Genomic DNA, 21,149 nt, shown 5'->3' on the forward strand with positions numbered 1-21,149 from the left:
AGATCACCTTTAGCCCAGTATTGACTTCAATATCAGCCTTACTGGGCACTTCTGTGCAGCACATAACTGCATAACTATTCACAGTGGCCTACCTGGTGTAGAGGGGTGCAGAGCTTGTGGCCTGGAAACAGAAACCTCATTTTATATTGGGAGGGGTGGTAGAGATATCTAAATCAGGACATGTCATCAAACTTCTTAATGCTCCTACTATATAATCAAGTGGCATAGTGAATTAGCAATTGACCGTTACTGTGAGTGGTTATCCAAACACTACCATGATCTCTCTTCATTGGATGGGTGGTTATTTTCACCTCCCAGATACTTGCCCAGAGGCCCTTCTGAGCTAGCCCAGCCATTTCCTCTGGGTTCCCAACTGGTTGACTTGTTTCACTTCACCTTGGTAACTAATGGGGTATGAAGCCATTCCCAATGTCAGAGCAGTAAGAAAACTCAGAAGTCATTGGGCATAAAGCCTCACATTTCCCCTGAAAGCCCTGGGAGATCAAGTGTGCCCAAGATCACACAAGCAACAGTGCTAGAGCCTAGAATACAGGTCTTCCAATCCCCAGCCTGATGTTCCTTCAACTACCTGGAGAAACATGAGGAAATACTGCCTATGCAGGGAGTTATCAAGTGACAGTCAAAGTTAGCACTTTGGGAGGCCAAGGCGGATGGATCATCTGCAGTCAGGAGCTCGAGACCAGCCTGGCCCACATGGTGAAACCTGTCTCTACCAAAAAGCACAAAAATTAGCCAGGCCTGGTGAAGCACACCTGTAGTCCCAGCTACTGGGGCGGCTGAGGTTGGAGAATCGCTTGCACTGGGAGGGGGAGGTTGCAGTGAGCTGGGATCACGCCACTGCGCTTCAGCCTTGGTGACAGAGTGAGACCCTGTCTCAACAACAACAATAACAACAACAACAACAACAAAGGTAGTATGCTCAATATTTATGGGCCCCGAATCCCCGGATACATTTCTAGTCTGGAATCAAATGGGTACTAAATAAGGCTTTGCATCTTTAACGTGCTGCCAAGAAATGAATGCATGAGATCTGTCCCCTGCAAAAATGCAAGAATCCAGAGATTTGTCGGAAAGGAACAGAAGACCAGGATTTAGGACTTCGCAAATTGCCAATAACTCACTTAGAAATCCACATCCAAACTGCAGCCCTCAAATGTTTCTAACTATTCTATTCGAAAAGGTTTTCCTCCTCAAAAGGTAGAATGTATTTGGATTCTGATGAGGCATTTAAACCATGTTCTGTTGCCTCTCTTCCTAGAAAGTTCAAAGCCGAAACCAAGTACAATCGGTACCTCCAGAGAGGAACGCACGTGGCCTGAGGAGGAAGACTGCTCAATGTCTCCTTTTATCCGAGGAGCCTCCATTCGCTGCCCCGGCCCCAGCCTGAAACAGGATGGCCCCAGGTGAAACGGGCATCCTCCTCACTGCTTCCGGCTGCTTCTGTCTCTGGAGAGAACCCAAGTCGTTTCATTTTGTCACACTAAAATCAAATGCCAGTGGCAACCACCAAGTACTTCTCCCGGATTAAAACACTCTTTGTTTGAAAGGAAGGCATCTTATCTGGAAAGACCAGCATCCAGGCCCCACGAGATGGGTAAAAATAGCCTAGGCCAGGCTGTCTCACCAAAGCAGGGCCCTGTTGGACAACACAAAGCTCCAGTTGATGGTCAAACTTGATCCTCCTCAGGGCAAAAAGAACCTTCTCTTCTTGCCGTCAGCAAAGACAGCTGTGCATGTCTCTGCTGCTTCTGATGGGAGTGTGAGTTCTGTGTGTGTCTTGGGGTAGGCCTGCTTGATAATGGAACCCTGGAAGAATCTGATGATGCGGGACCCCAGAGGCAGAACCAGGGGCTTGTCCACCAAGCTGCCATTACCTCTCTCATGGTGGGGGCCTCTGAAGTGATCCCTTATTTCCATTCCTGCTTGAGTACTACATGGTCAATCCACAGCAGCCAGAGCATGTTGTCCAAAATGTTCACCAGAGGAGAAGACTCCTCAAATGACTTCTAGTCCCCTTCAGAATAGAATCCAGACTTCTTCCTGTGGCCTCAGTGGCCTCTCCCTACCTTGCCAACTTCAACTACTTCTCCTTTCCTTTGCTCATGAACTTCTGGCCATCTTGGTCTGCTTTGTGAAGCTTCAGTGACGCACCGCTGAGGCAGTGTTTGCACTTGCTTTTCCCTCTGGCTTCAGTGCTTTTCCCTGATCTTCACATGGCTCACTTCTCAGAGTTCAGCTTGAATGTCACCTCCTCTAAAGCCTCAGTGAAAATGCTTTCTAAAACCCGTGATTTTCTATCCCATCATGCTTTTGGTTTTTGGAATAAGAAATAACATTGTTTTAAAATTGAGGTATAACATGTGGTGGTTTTAAAATGTGTGTGCAAATTCTTTGATCTTACTCCCTTTAAGGGGCGGAGCTTAATTCCCCTCCCCTTGGGTGTGGCCTGGACTTAGCGATTTGCTTCTAACAAATAGAATATGGTGAAAGTGATGGTGTGTGACTTGTGAAACTAGGTCACAAAAAGCATTGTCACTTCCTTCTTGCTTGCTCTTTCTTGAATCTCTTGCTCTGGGGGAAGCTAGCTGACATTTCAAGAGGACAGTTATCCAGCCCCATGGACAGGTCCACAGAGGAAGAAACTGAGTCCTCCCATCAATGACCAGCACTAAGTTGCTAGACAAATGTGATGAGTGATTGTGGAGGCAGAGAACTTCCAGCCTCTGGAATTCTTTAGATGACTGCAGCTCTGACTGGTGTCTTGATTGCTATTTCATGACAGATACTGAGCCAGAACTACTCAATGAAGTCAGTACCAGATTCCTGAACCACTGTGACTATGGGAGATAATAATGCTTATGTTTTAAGCTGCTAAGTTTTGTGGTATTTTGTTACACTGCAATAGATGATGAATATAGCATGCAAGCCTGGAGCTGTACACAAATCTCAAAAGTACAGCTTAAGGCATTTTCCCTAACCATATACCTGTGCAACTACCACCTAGATCAAGATACGGGTATTTCCAGCACCTACCGGCTCCTTTGACTACTCCTAATCAAACCTCTTCCTCAAAAGTAACCATTATTTTGACCTCTATTCCTACAAGTTAGTTTTGCAAGTTCTTGAACTTCAGATCAATGGAATTATACAGAATATTCTCTTTTGTGTCTGATTTTATTCACTCAATATTATCTCTGTGTGATTCACCCACACGAGTGTACACAGCAATAGTTCATTCTTTTTCACTGCTGTGTAGTATTCCACAATGCAAACCACCACCCTGTTTTCTTTTCTTCATAGCAGTTGTCACGATCTGAGTTTCCTGGCCTATCTCCCTTCTAGAATATGAGCTCTGAGAATGAGACTGCTGTTTACACCTGTCTTGCTCTCTGCTGTGTCTTTAATGTCTAGAACAGTGTCCTCCACACAGCAGGTGGTTAATGAATATTTCTTGAATGAACAAACTGAATTCCTTCATCAGACTCTCTTCTATCTTGTAAACCTCGGAGGGAGGCATCAAGGGATTGCCTGGTTTTCAGGCAAAGGAGAAAGCTCAGGTTGTTCACACATCTTGGTCACTCTACACTGATTGTGTTTGGCAACATGCGGGCAGATCCTGAACTGATTTGACAATCTATCCCCACATGCCTGTGGGAATGTTTAAGTAGTGATACTAGTAACAACGTTTAAGTAGAGATACTAATAACAATGACACATGCAGCACACACAGTGCCTGTTGTGATGAGTTCATGGGAACAGAACGTTTTCCCCAATGGGACCTGTAGCCAGCCTGCCTTCACTGAGGAGAAAATACAGACGTTAGAAGCAGCAGGAGAGCCTTGTCACTGTCACTGTCCCTGTTTTGTAGACCAGCACTCTAGTAGCCATTGTTTTGCAATGTTAAGAGAAATAGATGGAATTATTTTAATAATCTAGTTTAACTTAAGATATCCAAATTATTTTTGTTTCAACATGTAATCAATACAAAAAATCATTGAGGAGATGTTATACATGTTTAAATACTATGTCTTTAAAAGACAGTGTTTATTTTGCAATACCCACTTCACACCAGGCACATTTCCAGGTGCTCATGAGCCACAACTGCCTCACAGCTGCTGAACGTGACGGCGCAGCCCCAGGTGCTATTGCCTAGCCGCTCAGACACACCACTTCACAAAGGCAGCCTAGGCTTACTCAAGACTGACGATTACGGCTTATTTAGAGGAACGCTCACCAGGCGCCAGGAACTAATTAACTCAATTCTTTATTCCAGCAACCTAAATGGGGAGGAGCTACTATTCTACTTATTCAATTGGTGGGGAAACTGAGGCTCAGAAGAGGTAAGTTAGCTTCCCTAAGTTCACTCAGCTCCTACACGGCAGAGCTGGGATTTGAACCCAGGGAGTTGGACTGCAAAGCCCACCCTCTTAACCACTACACTGGCTACCCCACAGCAATTCCTGGTGCCTCATGCGGTAATCGTGCCACATCTACGGGTGGGTAAGCTGAGGTCAGGAGAGACCCAGGGCCTCCTCATGACGGCACAGATGCCCAGGCGCAATGCTGAAGCCTGAGCTCGGGCAGTGGGACTCCAAGGCCAGAGCTCGCTCCCCACCAGCCTGGGCTCTCATCTCTACTGACTCCCAGGAAGGGGAGAGGGAGCAACAGGTTCACATGGGAACAGCCCTCCATGGCTATACAGCTGCATGGTCTCCAGGGCCTCAAGGAGCCACAAATCACATTTTGAAGTCACACAGGCCATCACTTTTGCGTCACCAGAAGCAAGGTGCCGCTGTGACTGGCATGGGAATATTTTCCTTGGGGGCAGTAAGGGCAGTGGGTGGGTGGCAGGACTCAGGAAGTCGTGTGTCTTGTAGGGAAAGACTTTAAATCTTGAAGCCTTAACAGACGTGACATTCCAAAGGCAGTATATATGCTGGAATTTGAATTGTGACTTTTAATTCATTTGCCCATTCATTCATTCACAACTATTCGCTAAATCCCCCTTTCGAGCCTGGAACTCTGCCACAGCGACCAACCCAAAGATGGTTCCTGCTCTCACTGAGACAAGAGACCGGGGAGAAGCTGCTGGGAAATGCACCTGTAATTACGCTGTGCCTTAAGAGCTTGGGACAGACCCGCGGTGTGAGGAAGGAATCGGGTGGCTGGTCAGGGAAGGCTTTTCTGAAGACATGGCATTTCGGCTGAGATGAGGAATAGGCCAGGAAGGATGTGAGGAGAAGAGGGTGGGCAATCTAGACAGAGGGAATGGGATGTAAAAAGGCTCTGGGTCAGGAAAGAGCTTGACTGAGGCTCGAGGCAGCGCCAGGAGGTGATATAGCCAAGAGAGGCGCCCTTGTGAGTTGGGCCAGATGGACACCTAGAATTTCCAGCCAAGCTCTTCAAGCCCGCCTGCCCTGCCCCCAGTTTTACCGCAGTGTTTACCTCCTTCACCCACCCCGCCCACCCGTCCTGGCTCCACACTGACCCTGCTCCCCCTCAGCTTGCCCACGCTGTTGAATGTGGGCTCTGAGGGCAGCTCGCCTCTGTTCAACATCTGGCTCCACTGTTTACCAGCTGTGTGACCTGGGGAGAGTCGCTTCGCCTCTCTGAGCTTTCTCCCATGTTGACAAATACAATCAGTTGCCTTTCTGAAGTTCCAGCTTTGAGAAACACAGGCAACGGCTCTTCTACGAGGGCAACCCTGGCAGAGGCAAGATGGCCTGAGCCCCGGTCCAGGAAGGAAGGCCCCTCTCGCTTCTGCGGAGTGGCCTGGCTGCACCACCCACGCCTCACTGTGGCATACCAGCTTTCCCCGTCATTTGCCCACGGCGGCTGCTATGAAAACCCTGTCTTCAGAATCACAAGTGGATCATTATCCCTCACTGTGTTCCCACAGGGTTTCATTTCATTGTAAAAAATACAGCTACTTAATGAATTCTCCACCACAGTCTTTAAACAAACCCTGGCAAAGCAAGTCATTTTCTCATCTGAAAATTGCTCAAGGTTTTCTACTTTGCAAAAGCGATTTTGCCCTCCTTTATCCGGAGGCTGGAAACTCTCTCGGGGGAGCTCTATGGGTTTTTGGCTTCCCCTTGGGCCTCAGCTGCCTCGCCTGCAAAATGTGGACAATAACAGGACCCCTGAGGGCGTAGTGCAACTTCACAATAACACTCAGCGTAACTGAGGCCTGTGGGGTGCCACACACTGTTCCAAGCTCTACGTGCCACCTCATTGCATGCTTTCTAGAGCCTGAAAGGAAGCTGCTATTGCCATCTTCATTGTAAATACGAGGAAACTGAGGCTCAGAGAGGAAAGTAACTTTCCCAAGGTCACACAGCTAGTAAGCAGCAGAGCCGGAGTTTGAACCCAGGCATGCTAGTTTCAGAGCCCACATTCAACAGCTGGGCAAGCTGAGGGGGAGCAGGGTCCGTGTGGAGCCAGGATGGGGTGCAGTGGGGTGGGGTGGGGGTGAGTGGAGGAGATAAACACTGTGGCAAAAGAAGGAGCAGGCCAGGCGGGGCTGGAGAGCTTGACTGTAGAGTGCAACAGGACAGGGACTCTCCACTCTGCCATCACACATCCACGAAGTAAGTGCTCAGTAAATACGCGTGAGAATCATGACTTCAAGCAATATTGACGCAGTGCTGCATGACGAGACAGAGCGAACGTTTAAACCAAAAGTCAGACCGCGGTACACCTCTGCTCAAAACCCAGTGACTCTTTAGGAGACCAAGGAGGAGAATCTGTGCAGGATCACAGGCCCCACTCTGGGATCGAAGGTCTCGTCCCCCCGGCTCACTCCCTTCCAGGCACACTCACTTCCTCCAACCTGCCGGGGCTTCCCCTGCCCCAGGGCCTTTGAACTCCACTCTCTCTAGGCTCCCCAGGACTCGCACACCCCTCCCATCAGGGTCTTCTCCTGGGCCTGGCTCTTTCTGGGAAACACTGGGAAATTCTGTTTCTTCATTCGGGTTTCTTCAAACGCCATCTGTGTCTGAGCTACGGAAACAAGCCCCAGCCCTCCCTCCCATCCCAGATTCTGCTTCTGTCCTCCTTTGTTGCACGTAAGACGCTGTCTAATCCGTGTATCTGCTTCCTTACTGTCTGTGTCCCCCCAGGAGAAGGTCGGCTCCGTGAGGGCTGGGGTTTCAGCGTGGCTCCCTCTGCTGCCTCCTCAGAGCCTAGAATAGTGCCCAGCACACAGTAGGTCATCAACAAATATTTGTGGAAGGAGGAAGAGAAGGAAGGGAGGGAGGGAAGAGGGGTGGAGGGAGAGAAGAGGCAGAGAAACCAAAGTGTGACCACCTCAAGGTTTATTTTTATGATTTTTATTTTAAGTTGAGAGAGACTTGATCCTAATTATTGCAGAGGAGAAGAGGCAGGTGAGAGGGGGTGGAAGAAAAGGCAAAAAGGAGACAAAGGAGATTGAACAAGAAGGAAACATGAGGGCAGAGCCAGGTGAAGGGGCCACTCCTGCTCCAGGGCTCCCTCACTTGCCTGAACACAGCCCTAGGATGCTACCAACTCTTGAGTGAACATAAAAAAAACCCCATCTGCAGTGGTTATGAAGAGTCTGCCTATCTTAATAGAGACATTTTTGGCTACTTGGCTCCTGTGGGAAAACATGAAACTCAAAGCATGGCCTCAGAATCTTCTGGCTCCAACCTCATGCAGGAAGCCCGGCTATGGGCTGCCCACCAAAGGGTCCCCACCGAGCAGAGGCGAGGATGGGAAATTCCCGTGGAAGGTGAGCAAGGGCAGGACAGGTGAGGCCTTCCATCCTCTGCCTGTATCATGAGGGCCCTCACCTCGTGATTCTGAATCGACCCTTCCCGGAGAGCCTCGACTGCGTGTCCCACAGCTGACCGCATCTTCCTGGGAAAGTGCCAGCCCTGGTAGGCGCACAGTCAGAAATATTACCTTGTCTTGTTGAGAGACCACACACAACACAACGAGACACGTGGCTCTGAACAGGCCATACTCAATCAGGGCTGGTGACCCTTGAGAGAGCCTGGGTTTTCCTTTCTAGGGTCTGAGAATAACCTCAGCCTGCGTCTGTCTGTCTGTTCATCCTCTCGGTTTCTCTGTCCCACCCTATCTACATATCAATGACTTAGATAAGAAGATTCTTCTAAACAGCTGTGCCAGTTAACATCCTCATTCAAAATATGCTCTTTGAACTTCTGTACTTGCAGGATCTTGTGATTAACTGCCTTTGCTACAAATTCTTGGAAACAAGCTCTTGCCTAGGGCCAAATGCGTATTCCTTCGAGCTTTGTCTTGTGTGACTGGAGGTCTTTGCCCTTTAACTATCAGGACATTTTCCTCGCTGGCCTATTGCACCCCAACCCAGACTCCTCACCCCCATGGCCCAGGAAGGAGTGGTTGAAAGTTTCCTGATTCCCACCACAGGGCTGAAATTGCCCACATTAACCCAGCTTTGGCCTTGTCAACGTCATTGGTTAAGTACCTGCTGCATGCTAGGTATTACAGCTGTTAATATAGTTAATCCCATTTAAGTAATTACCTTATTTAATGCCTTAATGATTTGCATTTCTATTTTATATACATAGGTAAACAGAGGCTTAGAGAAGTTAAATAACTTGGCCAAGGTCACAAAAATTGGTTTCTGTTCTACCTGACTACTGAGGGGCTAATGGCGAATTCTTGGATCCACGGGGCTGGAAGACTGCTGCAGGATTCAGTATAAGCTGAGATGTGGAAAGAGAGCTGCTGGAGGCAGGAAGGGGATTTCTAAATTGAGGAAGGGGATTTAAATCTTGTGGAGACTGCACCCCGATCACTAAGTGTGTGGCTGTGCAGAAATAAGCCACTTTCCCAGAGGATCTCAAAGTATACCTCTCACTCCATATGCTAGGGCTGAGAATCACAAACTGTCATCATCTGGCAACTAGACAAAAGAAGGATTAAGGAACAAGGAGAAGGTCAAGGTCAGAACCTGAGGACTGGGAAGGCTCCAGGCCCTGCTGGGTGGCTGCGTGATACAGGCTGTCAGAATGACATAGCATTGCTTACTGTGGACTTGATTTGCTGTGTGTCACCTCACAGACCACTCAGACACTGTGGTGGTAACTCCAGTCTCCGCTAATATCTTGCAAGCGTTCTGAGGTTTAGGGGAAATTCTACTGAGTGTTACATTTTAAGTTTTTGTCAGGAAAGCATTAAAAGACCCAGTAATTTTTGTACATTGTTCTAATAGCTCATTGTTAATCCTCATTATTGATTTGTCAAATTGTCTCTGTCACTCTCTGGTGGTCTAGCTGGTTCTCTCACTGTGGCCCACAACTCTCTCATCTCTGCTGTCCCTAAGGGCTCCTGTTTATGCTTCATCATCCTCTTTTACATCCTCTTAGGCCTGGAGGTAGCCCAGTACCACCCCAGCTCTATACCCCACTCCACCCCTGATCTTGTACCACCCCCATCTGTGACCTTGGGAAGACCCCTGCCCTCCTGTTCTTAGTCAGTTCAGGCTACTATAACAGAGACCTGGCCCGTTAAACAACAACATTTGCTTCTCCTAGGTCTAGAGGCTGAAAGTCTGAGGTCAGGGAGCCGGTATGGCTGGGTTCTTGGTGAGGGCTCTCCTCTTAGGTCACAACTGCCTTCCTGCTATATCCTCACAAGGCAGAGAAAGGGAGCTCTGGTGACTTCATCTCCTTATAAGGGCACTAATTCCATCTTGGGGCTCCACCCTTGTGACCTCACCTAAACTTAATCACCCCCCAAAGGCCCCACCTCCTAATAGCACCACATTGGGAATTAAGGCTTCAACATACACATTTTTAGAGGATGCAAATATTTAGTCATAGCAGGTCCGTGGGCCTCAGTTTCCTCACCTGTACAAAGGGGATACCTGATGCCCCTTGGCTCCCTGCCCTGCTCGTGCTATGCTTCTAGAGCCTTAAAGAGGGTAAGGGGGCCAGCACCCTTTGTCTTCCACAGGCTGGATGTCCACCCTGTCTTTCCCTGGTGGGGACTTCAGGCTGGGACTGTTTCCTTGGATGGGAGCAGCTCCCATTAGACGTATGTATGCAGAGAGGCCCGTGGAGCCTCTCCCAGGGATGCATCAGAACATAGGGAAAGTATAATCAGCTTTTGAAGTGCTGTAAAAGCATTGCCTTTTTATTAGGTTTTTCACAGCTTTGGGTATAAACCATTCTGCAAAGCAAATACAGTTACTATAATTAAGCACATGAACGCACTCCCACTTAAGAGGAGAGAGGTCCCTGCGTGCGGTGGTCGTACAGGAAGCTTGAATGTTTATGTGTCCTGTTTGCTAAACAGACCTGAGGAAGAGTGGCAATGGTTACTCGGTAACTGACAGGTGCCAGGCGTCCTGACAGCATACGTGATTATTTTATTTCTTGTAAAATCAGGGTATCCGGGGTGAACTTAGAAACATTCAGGAAGACTGAAACAGACCAGCATTCACCTGCAGAGTTTGCCAACCTCAGCTCATTTGAGCTTCGCAGACCTCGGTGAGCCTGAGGGATGGGAATTCAGCCCATTTCACAGATAAGGAGCCAGAGGCTAGGTGAGTCCACCTACTAAGTCAGGTGAGTGCTAGAGTCGAAACTCAAAAACTCCTCTGGAGATCTTCAATGCCTCTTGGTCCCCTCCCCTCCCCTCCACGGTGCCCGCTCTCCCTCCCCAGCCCCATCATTGAGAGCTCAAAAAAGCACATACCAGGATGTCCAGGCAGGCGGCCTTCAGCAGGGTGATTTGGTCTGCGATGGTCAAGCCAGTGAAACCAGGCAGACGTTTAGCAAACTCCACGATCTTAATAATGCACTTGGTGGCCAGTTCACTGAATTTGTCCCAGAGGCCCAGGTCCAGTCGGACTCGATGGTCAGCACTGGAATTCTAGGACAGAGAGAAAATGTCATCAGATACAGTTTCTGGGAAGCACTACAGGAGGGGAGAAACTCAGTGTGTTTCCTATTAAAGGGGGTGACATGTCAGCCTTGAGCAGGCAGCTTGTTGGTGGAGCAGCTGTATTTTTTTTCAGCCTGGATTCATCTTTTTTTTTTTTTTTTTTTTTTTTTTGGTGAGACGGAGTCTCACTCTGTCATCCAGGCAGGAGTACAGTGGCACAATCTCAGCTCACTGCAACCTCTACCTCCCTGGTTCAAAGAATTCTCCTGCCTCAGCCTCCCAAGTAGCTGGGATTACAGGCGTGTGCCACCACGCCCGGCTAACTTTTTGTATTTTTAGTAGAGACAGAGTTTCACTGGGTTAGCCAGGATGGTCTCGATCTCCTGACCTCATGATTCACCTGTCTTGGCCTCCCAAAGTGCTGGGATTACAGGCATGAGCCATTGCATTCGGCTGGATTCATCTTTTTAAAATGCTTAAAATCTTATTCCTGTACCATTGGATAATCAAGTAACAGATGAGAGGGAGTTTCTCTGCATGCAGTTATCCAGCTAACAAACAAGGAAAGAATGAGGATTCACCATTTTCTAACTGATGAACGAATGGCTCTAAGCGTCGACCATCAGTAGTTGTTAATCTCTTAAAAACAGGCAACCTGTCATGCTGATGCCCTGATGGGAAAACACACCACCACCTCTGAAACATTCTGGCCAAAAATCAAACTTGAATCAAACTGAGACTCTAGATATAACCTCAGGAAATCCAGGGATATGGTAAACGACACAAAAGGGGTATAGCTGTCAACATCCAGAATGCCAGAAAATCCACAAAACCAATGAACCGGTTTTTTCAATGAGTACATTGCAAGAGAGAAAAACAAGTGGAGAGAGAAATGTATAGATTGAAAGCAACTCAACCCAAATGCTCGTTAACTGGTGGGTGGATAAATAAATTGTGATTACAACTTTGCATTGAAAATGCTAGGTAGCGTTAATAAGGAAGGAAACTGTAATACATGTTACAACATGGATAAACCTTGGAAGCATGCTAAACCAAAGAAGGCACACATAAATGCCCACATACAAAATGATTCCATTTATATGACATTCTGGAAGAGGCAAAACGATAGTGATTGAGAACAGCTCAGTGGTTTTCCAGGAGTGGGAATGCAGGTGGGGACTGACCAGAGGTGCACAACGAAACTCTTTGGAGCAGTGGAAATGTTCTACATCTTGACTGGGGTCAGGTTATGTGACTGTGTACTTTTGTCACACTCATCAAATTATACCTTTAAAAAAGATAAACATTACATTATGTAAATTATACTGCAATAAACCTGACCTAAGATACTGAGAAGACTGACAACCAATTGCGTGATGTAAACCTTATCTAAATTTTAATTCAAAAAAAAAAAAACTGTAAAGAGATGGTGATATATATGAGAAAACTAGAAATATGAGCTATTAGGTGTTGGAGATAATTTTATTTTAGGATGGTAATAACGGCACTGATGCTTTACTTTTGTTTGCAGAAGCTTCTTTCATTTAGAATGCATATGAAGATATTTACAGATAAAATGAGATATTTGTAATTTACCATCCAACAAAAGGCTGACGTTGTCCTCTGACAAATGTAAACAGCTCAGGAGAGGTACTGTGTTTCTCAAACTGGTATCTTTAGTTCCCCACCTCAGTTAAAATCAGTCTACAGGAAGTCAATAAAACTAGCTCTTGCTTTGAACGTCTGCATGGAAAGCCAGGAAGGAGAGTTTGCACGAGGTGCCCTAGACACCGTAAAAATGATGGTGGCCAAGTGTGCCTTCCATGACATTCCTTGTGGAGAGTAGACACGCATCCTTCAGATTTATTTTATTCCTTCCTCAAGGACCTTGGTGGAATACAGTACACTTGGGGGAACATGAGATCAAGATGTGTGGCCATTCGGACCGTAATTAAATTTAATAGGCAGTTTATCCGGTTCATAGGAAGATGACACGGAAGAGAGGGACGGAGAGTCAAGCTTATGGAGGGAAATCATTTTACTATAGAGTATCCATCTGGAAAAAAAGACATTGCCCAGACCCAGCAAGTGTGAACGAAATCTTCATCAACATTGGATGAGGTTACTTTATCACGCGCCAGGGCTGAGAGAGGAGCCTGTCGCACCTTCTATTAAAAATAATGCACAGCCGTCTTAACGGCATGTAAATCTAACTCACTATTATGCAAACTGAAGGGAAGAGGCAGTTAATAAAACACAAAATAACCTGGTGTTTTATTATACTGGCTGCTGGATTCATAGGCATGAGGCTTCAAATGGCTTATATATTATCTTCCAGCTGCGGCAAATGGAGAGCCCTGGCCTGCTTGGGTTGGTAATGAAGGCGGCTGTGGGGAGCACCAGGGAAGTGTGGATTTTCAGCAGCATTTCTGAGTGTGCAGGAAGGAAAACCAGCAGAGGAGAGGCAGAAAACTGGGTGGTGAGGAGGGGCCCTTGCTGTGAATATGAGGCAGGCTGATGAGGAAAACAGCCAAGGCAGAAGGGCAAGGGGCTCTCCTCCATCTGCTGCCAGTTGTGAGTCTGCTCAGGGCTTCCAGGGAGGTCCCCTCTTTGGCAGGAGACACAGGAGCTGCAGCGCCTCCCCAGGATGCTGCGCGGTGGCCCATATGGAGGATTGCGCCATGGCCTCCCAGGGCCATCTTAAGCAGCAGAAAAGCCCAATCCTACTATGAAATCCAATTAAATGGCAAGTTTTGCCACTCAAATGGATCCCTTTCTTCTGCTGGTTTGGTTCTCTGCTGCAACAGGCTGCCTTCCTGGACTGGCAGGACTTTCAGAACAAGACCCATAAAGGAAAGTGGAATCACCAGCATCTTTAAATCGCGCTGGAGGCAGCGTCTGGGTATTACAGTGGTTTGTTCAAGGGTTCTGGCTTTTTTTTTCAAAGCTAAGCAGGAAATGTAAATTTTCATTAAAGGAATAAAGAATGAAAGATCTGTGGCAATGTTGGGTATATCCATGGAGGTGCCTCCTTCCACCATCCTGGAGACTGATGTCCTTTCAAGTTCAATTTGCAGACTGTCCCTGTCACTCACATTCCATTCCTGCATTTTGTATGTTTTTGTAGGTAACCAACCCTTTTCTAGGGCTTGCCTCGTGCCAGGCACTGTTCTATGTGCTTAACAATCATTGACTCGCTTCACTTTTCACAGCGCCCCCATGCGGTAGGCACTATTATGGTCCCCATTTGGCTGATAAGGAAGCGAAGGCCCACAGAAGCGCAGTCATTTGTGCAAGATACTGCAGGAGAACTGGAGGATATGGGATTCACCCACACAATTGGGTTGGGGTGTTTAGGCTGCACCATGTCACCCCCCTCCCTACTGATTCCTCACATATTTCTACTTTCTGGTTAGAACTTCCTGACTCCTAAAGCCTGTGGTTGCATCTGTGATCTCCCTCCTTGTTGGAATCTCTGGATGCTTCCATCAGGTAGCTACAAGAGCTCCAGCACGCCTATAAAGAGAATGTTATGTGCCAGCCAACATCTCTTTGTGGTCAACACACACATTATCTAGGCACTATGACAAGATGGCTTTGGGAACGTCTGCCCCCAACAGAGGAGAACAGAAGAGAAGGCCCCCAACGTGCCTGCAGCATTTTCCTCAGGACCACATGCCTCCAGCAGTGGGGAGAAGGCAGCTTGGCAGCCACCCTGTAGCTCTGGGTAGACACGAGGGCGTCATCTTAACGGCATGGTGCACTGTGTGGGCAGAGAGGGCTTCGAGCAAAGGGCAATGGGAGAGGGCAAGTAGGGAGGGTCTCTAGAATCTTTCGAGTGTTTCCTAGCAACCTGGCTCACAGCAAGAGTGATGCTGCGGGATTCCCCTGGAGGTCATGCTTCAGGTGTGCTCCTGGACCACCATCGTCTAAGGTTCCTGAGCTGGGACATGACCCTGGAAGGGACCATCTGTCCATCTGCAGCCCCTTCACTCCTGGGGGTTCAGAGATCCGGGACCTTGGGTAGAGTGCAGGGGTGGTGTGGTGGGTGTAGTCCAAGACCCTAGAGGATGTCCAGGAAATACTGGAATTCTGGAGTGGTCCCAGCTGCTGAAAGGGGCCATGAATGCCTTCTGGAGCTGCAGGATACATCTGAGAACGATCAAAAGCCCTGCCCTGTGTCCCTGCCGAAGCCTTCCAGTCAGATACAGCAGCTAGGGGCCACCTTCTTGGAACTGCTTTTTCTCCTGACTAGAAACTCCCCTTGGCTCCCGAGGGCTAATATTCACACACTTTATCCCGCACCCAAAGCCCCTAGGAAGCCAGCCCCGAACTACCTCCTCAAACTTAGCTCTGCCTCCCTCGCACCCCGCCCCATCCCTGTGAAACCCTGTGCCAGGTTCACGCCATTGCTTTTGCTGGGAACGTCTTTCCCTTGTTCCACTACTCAGGAAGAATGTGGGTACTTAGTGCAGTGCCTACAGAACATTTTTCTTCAAAAGATCAGGACTTACGTGTGCTGCCAGAGGTTTCTAAATACTCACCACACTTGTGACAAAATTTGATTTCCAGCTAGGCTTTGCAGAGAGCGGCCGGCATGGAAAGGTAATGTCCGTGCACTCCAATTCTGCACTCACTAGGTGTTACTGTTTGCTATGGGTTAAACTGTGTCCCGTAAAAAGATGTGTTGAAATCCTAGCCCGAGTATGTCAGAATGTGATGCTATTTGGAAATACGGACTTTATAGGGGTAATCAAGTTAAAGTGAGGTTATTAGGGTAGGCCCTAATCCAGTATGACTGGTGCCCTTATAAAAAAATAAATGTGGAAATCTGGACAGAGGTTGACATGCATAGAGAGAAGACATGGTGAAGACACACAGGGAGAAGATGGCCATAAGACGACGGAGGATCGGTGTCATGCAACTACAAGCACCGCCTTCCATGCCGGAAGCTATAAGAGGCAAGAAAGGGCTCTCTCCTAGAGCTGTCAGAGACAGCGTGGCCATGCACACACCTTGATTTTGGGACTTCTAGCCTCCAGAAACACAATCAAATAACGTTGTCTCAAGCCACCCAGTTTGTATTATTTTGTTTCAGCAGCCCTAGGAAACTAACACAGTAGGTATGCAGTCATTGGTTGTTGCAACATGAAAGAATGTTCTAGGTCAGGGGTCTCCAAGCCCTGGGTCGTGGATGGGTACTGGTCGATGTCCTGCTAGGAACTGGGCCACGCAGCAGGAGGTGAGTGGCCAGGAGTGAGCGTTATAGCCTGAGCTCCACCTCCTGCAGATCAGTGGCGGCATTACATTCCCACAGGAGCATGAACCCTGTTGCAAAGTGCACATGCGAGGGATCTAAGTTGCCCACTCCTTATGAGAACCGAACTAATGCCTGATGATCTGAGGTGGGGTAGTTTCATCCTGAAACCATACCCAAGCCCCGCATCCATGGAAAAATTGTCTTCCATGAAACTGGTCCCTAGTGCCAAAAAGGTTGGGGACCACTGGCTGGGTGAAACCGGCAGCACACGTGTGTTTACTAGCAAGAAACTGAGGCTCACTAACAGCTGGCTTAAAGTCAGACAGCCGTGAGGTGAGAGTGGGGACTGGAACTCAGGTTTCGTGGCCCCCACTGACTTTCCACCCCTGCTGCTGCATCTCTCCTGGCAGGCCGAGCTCCCCGAGTTCCAGGTTCTGCTCCTCTGGCTGATCACAAATGTTAATTTCCAAAAAGCGCACCAAGTCCACCCATGACTACAAGGGTTCAAAACAGCCTTCCTTTTCTATGGTGTGTCTCCTGGAAAGTCTTTTCACGGTTTCACAATTCTGTTTGTGGTCATTTTTCCGAGCGGGTTAAGGGCTTCTTTTTTTTTTTTGAGACGGAGTCCCGCTGTGTTGCCCCGGCTGGAGTGCAGTGGCGCGATCTTGGCTCACTGCAAGCTCTGCCTCCCGGGTTTACGCCATTCTCCTGCCTCAGCCTCCGAGTAGCTGGGACTACAGGCGCGCACCACCACGCCTGGCTGATTTTTCGTATTTTTAGTAGAGACGGGGTTTCACCGTGTTAGCCAGGATGGTCTCGATTTCCTGACCTTGTGATCTGCCCACCTCGGCCTCCCAAAGTGCTGGAATTACAGGCTTGAGCCACCGCGCCCGGTCAAGGACTTCTTAAATCTTCATAGTTCACATTCACGAGCCCCTCGGAGGACAGCTTACCTCCTGCCAGGCCCCACGTGGTGATGAGCAGCGCGCACACGGCAGAGCTGCGGGAGGCCGGGAGCAGAGGCAGCCCTGAGCAGACAGCACGAGCTGGAGGTGGGAGCTACACCACCTGGAAATCCGTCCCACGGTCACACCCACGCTACTTTACAGAACCTGGGCATGTGGCTCGAAAAAATGACAAGACACTTATGATGGGACGGAGAGGAGGAGAGCTGCACATTCAGCAGGCCTCCTCTGCGCCGGAAACTGTGCAAGGCGCTCCATAGAGTTTTCTCGTGGAACCTCCTCTGCGCCGGAAACTGTGCAAGGCGCTCCATAGAGTTTTCTCATGGAACCCTCCAGGCAGGAGGTGGATGTTTTCAAAACGCCCGTTCTACAGATGAAGGAGCTGAGGCACACATGACGATGTCACTCTCCAAAGTCATGTAACTCCTAAGGAGCAGGGGTTAGAGTTGAACTTGAATTTATGAGGCCCTAAAGCCCAGATGACAGTCACTAGGGTTCACCCTAAGGAAATGGAGAACACGTCCTCAGAGCTAGGATGGTGCCTCTGGTTCAGTCCTGATTCTATTTCGGAAAGCTCATCTATAAATAGCTTCTCTCCTGCTTTCCACCTTTCCACGGGGAATCCACCCTCTCTCCTTTTATGGCGGCGGAGGGTCATTGGGTAGAAACCTTCCCGGGGATAACAGCTCTGAAGATTGTGGGTGAGTGCCCTGCCCTGGCCTGAGCTGGGGGTGGTGGGGATAAGCTTCTGCCTCTTCCATCCATTCCTGCGGCCTCCTGGGACCCAACCATTTGTCCCAAATCTACCCTAATTAGGGAAGAAAAAGGAACTACTCTTTCAAAGATCTGTAGATGCGCAGCTGGCTGCCTTTTTTATTCCTCTCTGCCCACTAATTCCAAAGGCATCTGACAGGGATGCCACTCTGGTGAAGATGACAGGAAGTTTCTTGCCGTGGAAGCAACTGCCGGTCTAAAAAAAGCTCTTTTTAAAAATGCTCAACTCGGAACTAAGAGCTTGCAGAGAATGTGTTATGGCTGCTGTTATTTATTTATACCACCGACTTCCAGAAAGGATTTTAAGTGGCTCACAATAAAAACACAGCTAGATCTGGGGAGGGATAGTAGAAATGAAGAGCGCGGTGAGCTGCGAGACTGGCTCAGAGCACCCTCCACCCCGCGGTGGGCAGCAGGCCTCTGGAAGGATGCCCAGTAGCCAAGGGCCACGCTTTAGAGATAAAATTGTGCTTCTGTTTTTCCTGCCTGATTGAAAGAAGTACAAAAAGTCTCCACAAAGTGTTTAGGAGGTTGGGCCCCAGTTGAGGACTGGGGGTGTCACCCCCATATTGGGGTGGATAGGAAAGGGCTCTGGAGGCCCACAGGGAAGCCTCTCTCTCAGGCCAGAAGCTGAGGCTGAGACTAGAATTGGAATGCACGGTGGTTTACGTGGGAGGGGATCCCAGGAAGCACTGGAGGAGCAGAGTGGGCAGGGAAGGAAGGCGGCCAGCGGAGTTCATCACTGTGGGCAGTCAGGGCTCCATCTAGTTGGGAAACTCTGGGAGATGGTTTAGAGGATACCTAAGAGTTATCCTGCCCAAGGAATCAGGAAGCCGAGGGGTTTACCTCTCCAGCTTCTACTCATCAGTGGTGAGGGACCACCCACAGGAGTGCCAATGCCTCACATGTGAGCCACCCTGTAGGAACCCCCGGTCACACCAGGCGCACGTTCCAGGAGGGGCAAATGCTGGACGTTGTGTTTGTCCTGCCCTCCTCCAGGCTAGAGTGGGAGCCGTTTCACCTGGTTACTAGGTGAGTCAGGGTCTGGGGACTGACTTGGCAGTGCTAAGATACCACCTGGAGGAGACGGAGGGGGCCCCTGATGTAGCAGTTAGTGGCCCTAGGTACTGCCATATAAAGTCTCTCACCTCATGAACTGGATCAAAAGTCTCCTCTTTCAGGAAGACCTCCCTACTCTGATCTCTTTTCCTCTGACTTTCTTGGAGCTACAAGATTGATTTATTCCTGGGTCACAGCTCTCTCCTCCTAGCTAGATGCCTCCAATGGCCCCAGCTTCCATTCTCCCGTTCTGGCAACCCTCTCGAGGGATTCTGTGTAGAGTGTAGTGGTTAAAAGAGTGGCCCTGGAGTCAGGCTGTTCAAGTTCAAGTCTCACCTCTGACCACTTGTTGACTGAGAGAAAGGGGAACGTTATCTAGGCTTTCTGTACTTGGCTTTCGCATCTGTAACATGAGGGCAACGAAACCCAATTCATAGAATCCTCACAAGGAGTAAAAGAATTAGTATACTTACAGTACTTAGCATGGTCCCTAGTACATAGTAAATGCTCAATAAATATTAGATGTAATAATGATTACAATGATAATAAAGATTTTTGACCACAACCCATCAATTACTGTTCATTATCTACGAACTAAAATACAGACTCCTCAACTGGCACTCAAGACTCTGCCAGGCTTTTCCCATTCTCTCTTCCCTCTCTCTGTCAACTCAACACAGTCCACTATTGTACAACGCCCGTTTTCTCTCATCTTCTGTTTTCATCCCTTCCCACGGTGCCAGCCTGAGTTCCCCCATTTCTTAGGTCAAGATGCCCCCATCTTGATACACAGCCCAGTACAGGGCCTGAAATGCCACTGAATGGCTGGCAATTAGTAAGTATTTCTGAAAGAAAGAAATGCCATACTTTTTGGTATTGCTTATTCATCATGTTACTTTTCTGTATTGTCAGATGCACCCAGCATGGGGGCCAGGTCCCTGGAGGGTCAGTTCATAGCCAGTAGAAGACGCACGGCTGGATGATGCTTCTGCCACTCCACTGCTAGGTAGATATATTTGGGTCCCATCACAGCAGCTTTTCACAAATTGTCTCATTTCATCCTCCCAACTGCTTCACATTATTCCCATTTAGAGATGGGAAACCTGAGGCTGAGAGACGTTAGGTAATTTGTTCACTGTCACGGGGCTGATGGAGGCTGAGCAGGACTTGAAGTACATTCGTGTGGTTCCAGGCCTCGGTTCTGGATACATGGGGTCACATTCCACTTTCTCTCCCAGGTGAAAATGAAAGCTCCCTTACAGTGTCCAGTCTTGTCCTGGCCTGTGTCCCTGCTCTGGGATGGGACAGTGCTCCCCAAGCTCAGTGAAGGCTGGTTGAGGTGAAGCCGAGCCTCTCCCTCAGCCTGGCAGACATGCCAGTGTTTCTCCTGGCTGACACCAGTGGGCGAGCTGGGCCCCAGGGTGCCACCCTGGCTCTTGCTTCTCAAAGCCCAGCTTATTTGCTCTTCAGAGTCTGGTCTGCAGACCAGCAGCATCAGTAGCCTGGCAGCTTGTTAGAAATGCCCCTAGGCCATGCCTGCTGCACCGGAACCTGCATTGTGAAAAGATCACCAGACGCGTCAGATGCACACTGAGTTTTGAGAAGTACTGCGCAAGGTTCTACCTCTGCTTCCAGATCCACCAGATCTGGGCTTAGCCAGGAGACTTATCTGTTTAAGGTGGGTACCAGCCCTTCAGAAGCTGGTGCCACCCAACTGTGTAGCCTCATCCTCATCTGAGAAGCCACCTAGGCGTGTGCGGGCATCAGTTTCCACAGGCGCCCCTCTGGGCCTGCTCCTGGTCCCCAATCTCGTGTTACAGATACCATGGTGGCACCAACATCCTAGCGCACTACACCCCATGCTCACCAAGAGCTGCTGCAAAGCCCCTCCACTCACTGTGGTTTTTTCTTGCTGGTATCACTATTCTGTCTTTTTATCTTCAGGACCTCCCATGCTATCCTTTTTCTAGCATACCAGTCACCAAACCACCAAGGGCTACAATATTTGGATTTTTTTTTTAAAGTATGTGTACTATAGCATTGTAGGTGAGCAACCTAAGGTTTTTAAAGAGGCCAGAACAACATTCTAGTTATATTAATTCATCAAATATATATTGAGTGTCTATGACATGCCACAAGTTAGAAATATACATCAGTGAACATAATATATG

At 48.6% G+C, this 21,149-nt stretch overlaps 1 protein-coding gene across 6 annotated transcripts in view; it reads right to left on the reverse strand.

The window, feature by feature from the left end:
- Window positions 1-21,149, reverse strand: part of LOC105488933 (retinoic acid receptor beta) — a 770,293-nt gene that overhangs the window by 6,456 nt on the left and 742,688 nt on the right. For all 6 annotated transcript variants that reach the window (XM_024795091.2, XM_071090810.1, XM_011753451.3 and 3 more), the window contains one exon: window positions 10,732-10,908. In XM_024795091.2, coding sequence (XP_024650859.1) covers window positions 10,732-10,908 — 177 coding nt within the window. The remainder of the gene's footprint in view (window positions 1-10,731; window positions 10,909-21,149) is intronic.

Source organism: Macaca nemestrina, chromosome 2, assembly GCF_043159975.1.
Source record: "Macaca nemestrina isolate mMacNem1 chromosome 2, mMacNem.hap1, whole genome shotgun sequence".
Lineage (NCBI taxonomy): Eukaryota > Metazoa > Chordata > Mammalia > Primates > Cercopithecidae > Macaca > Macaca nemestrina.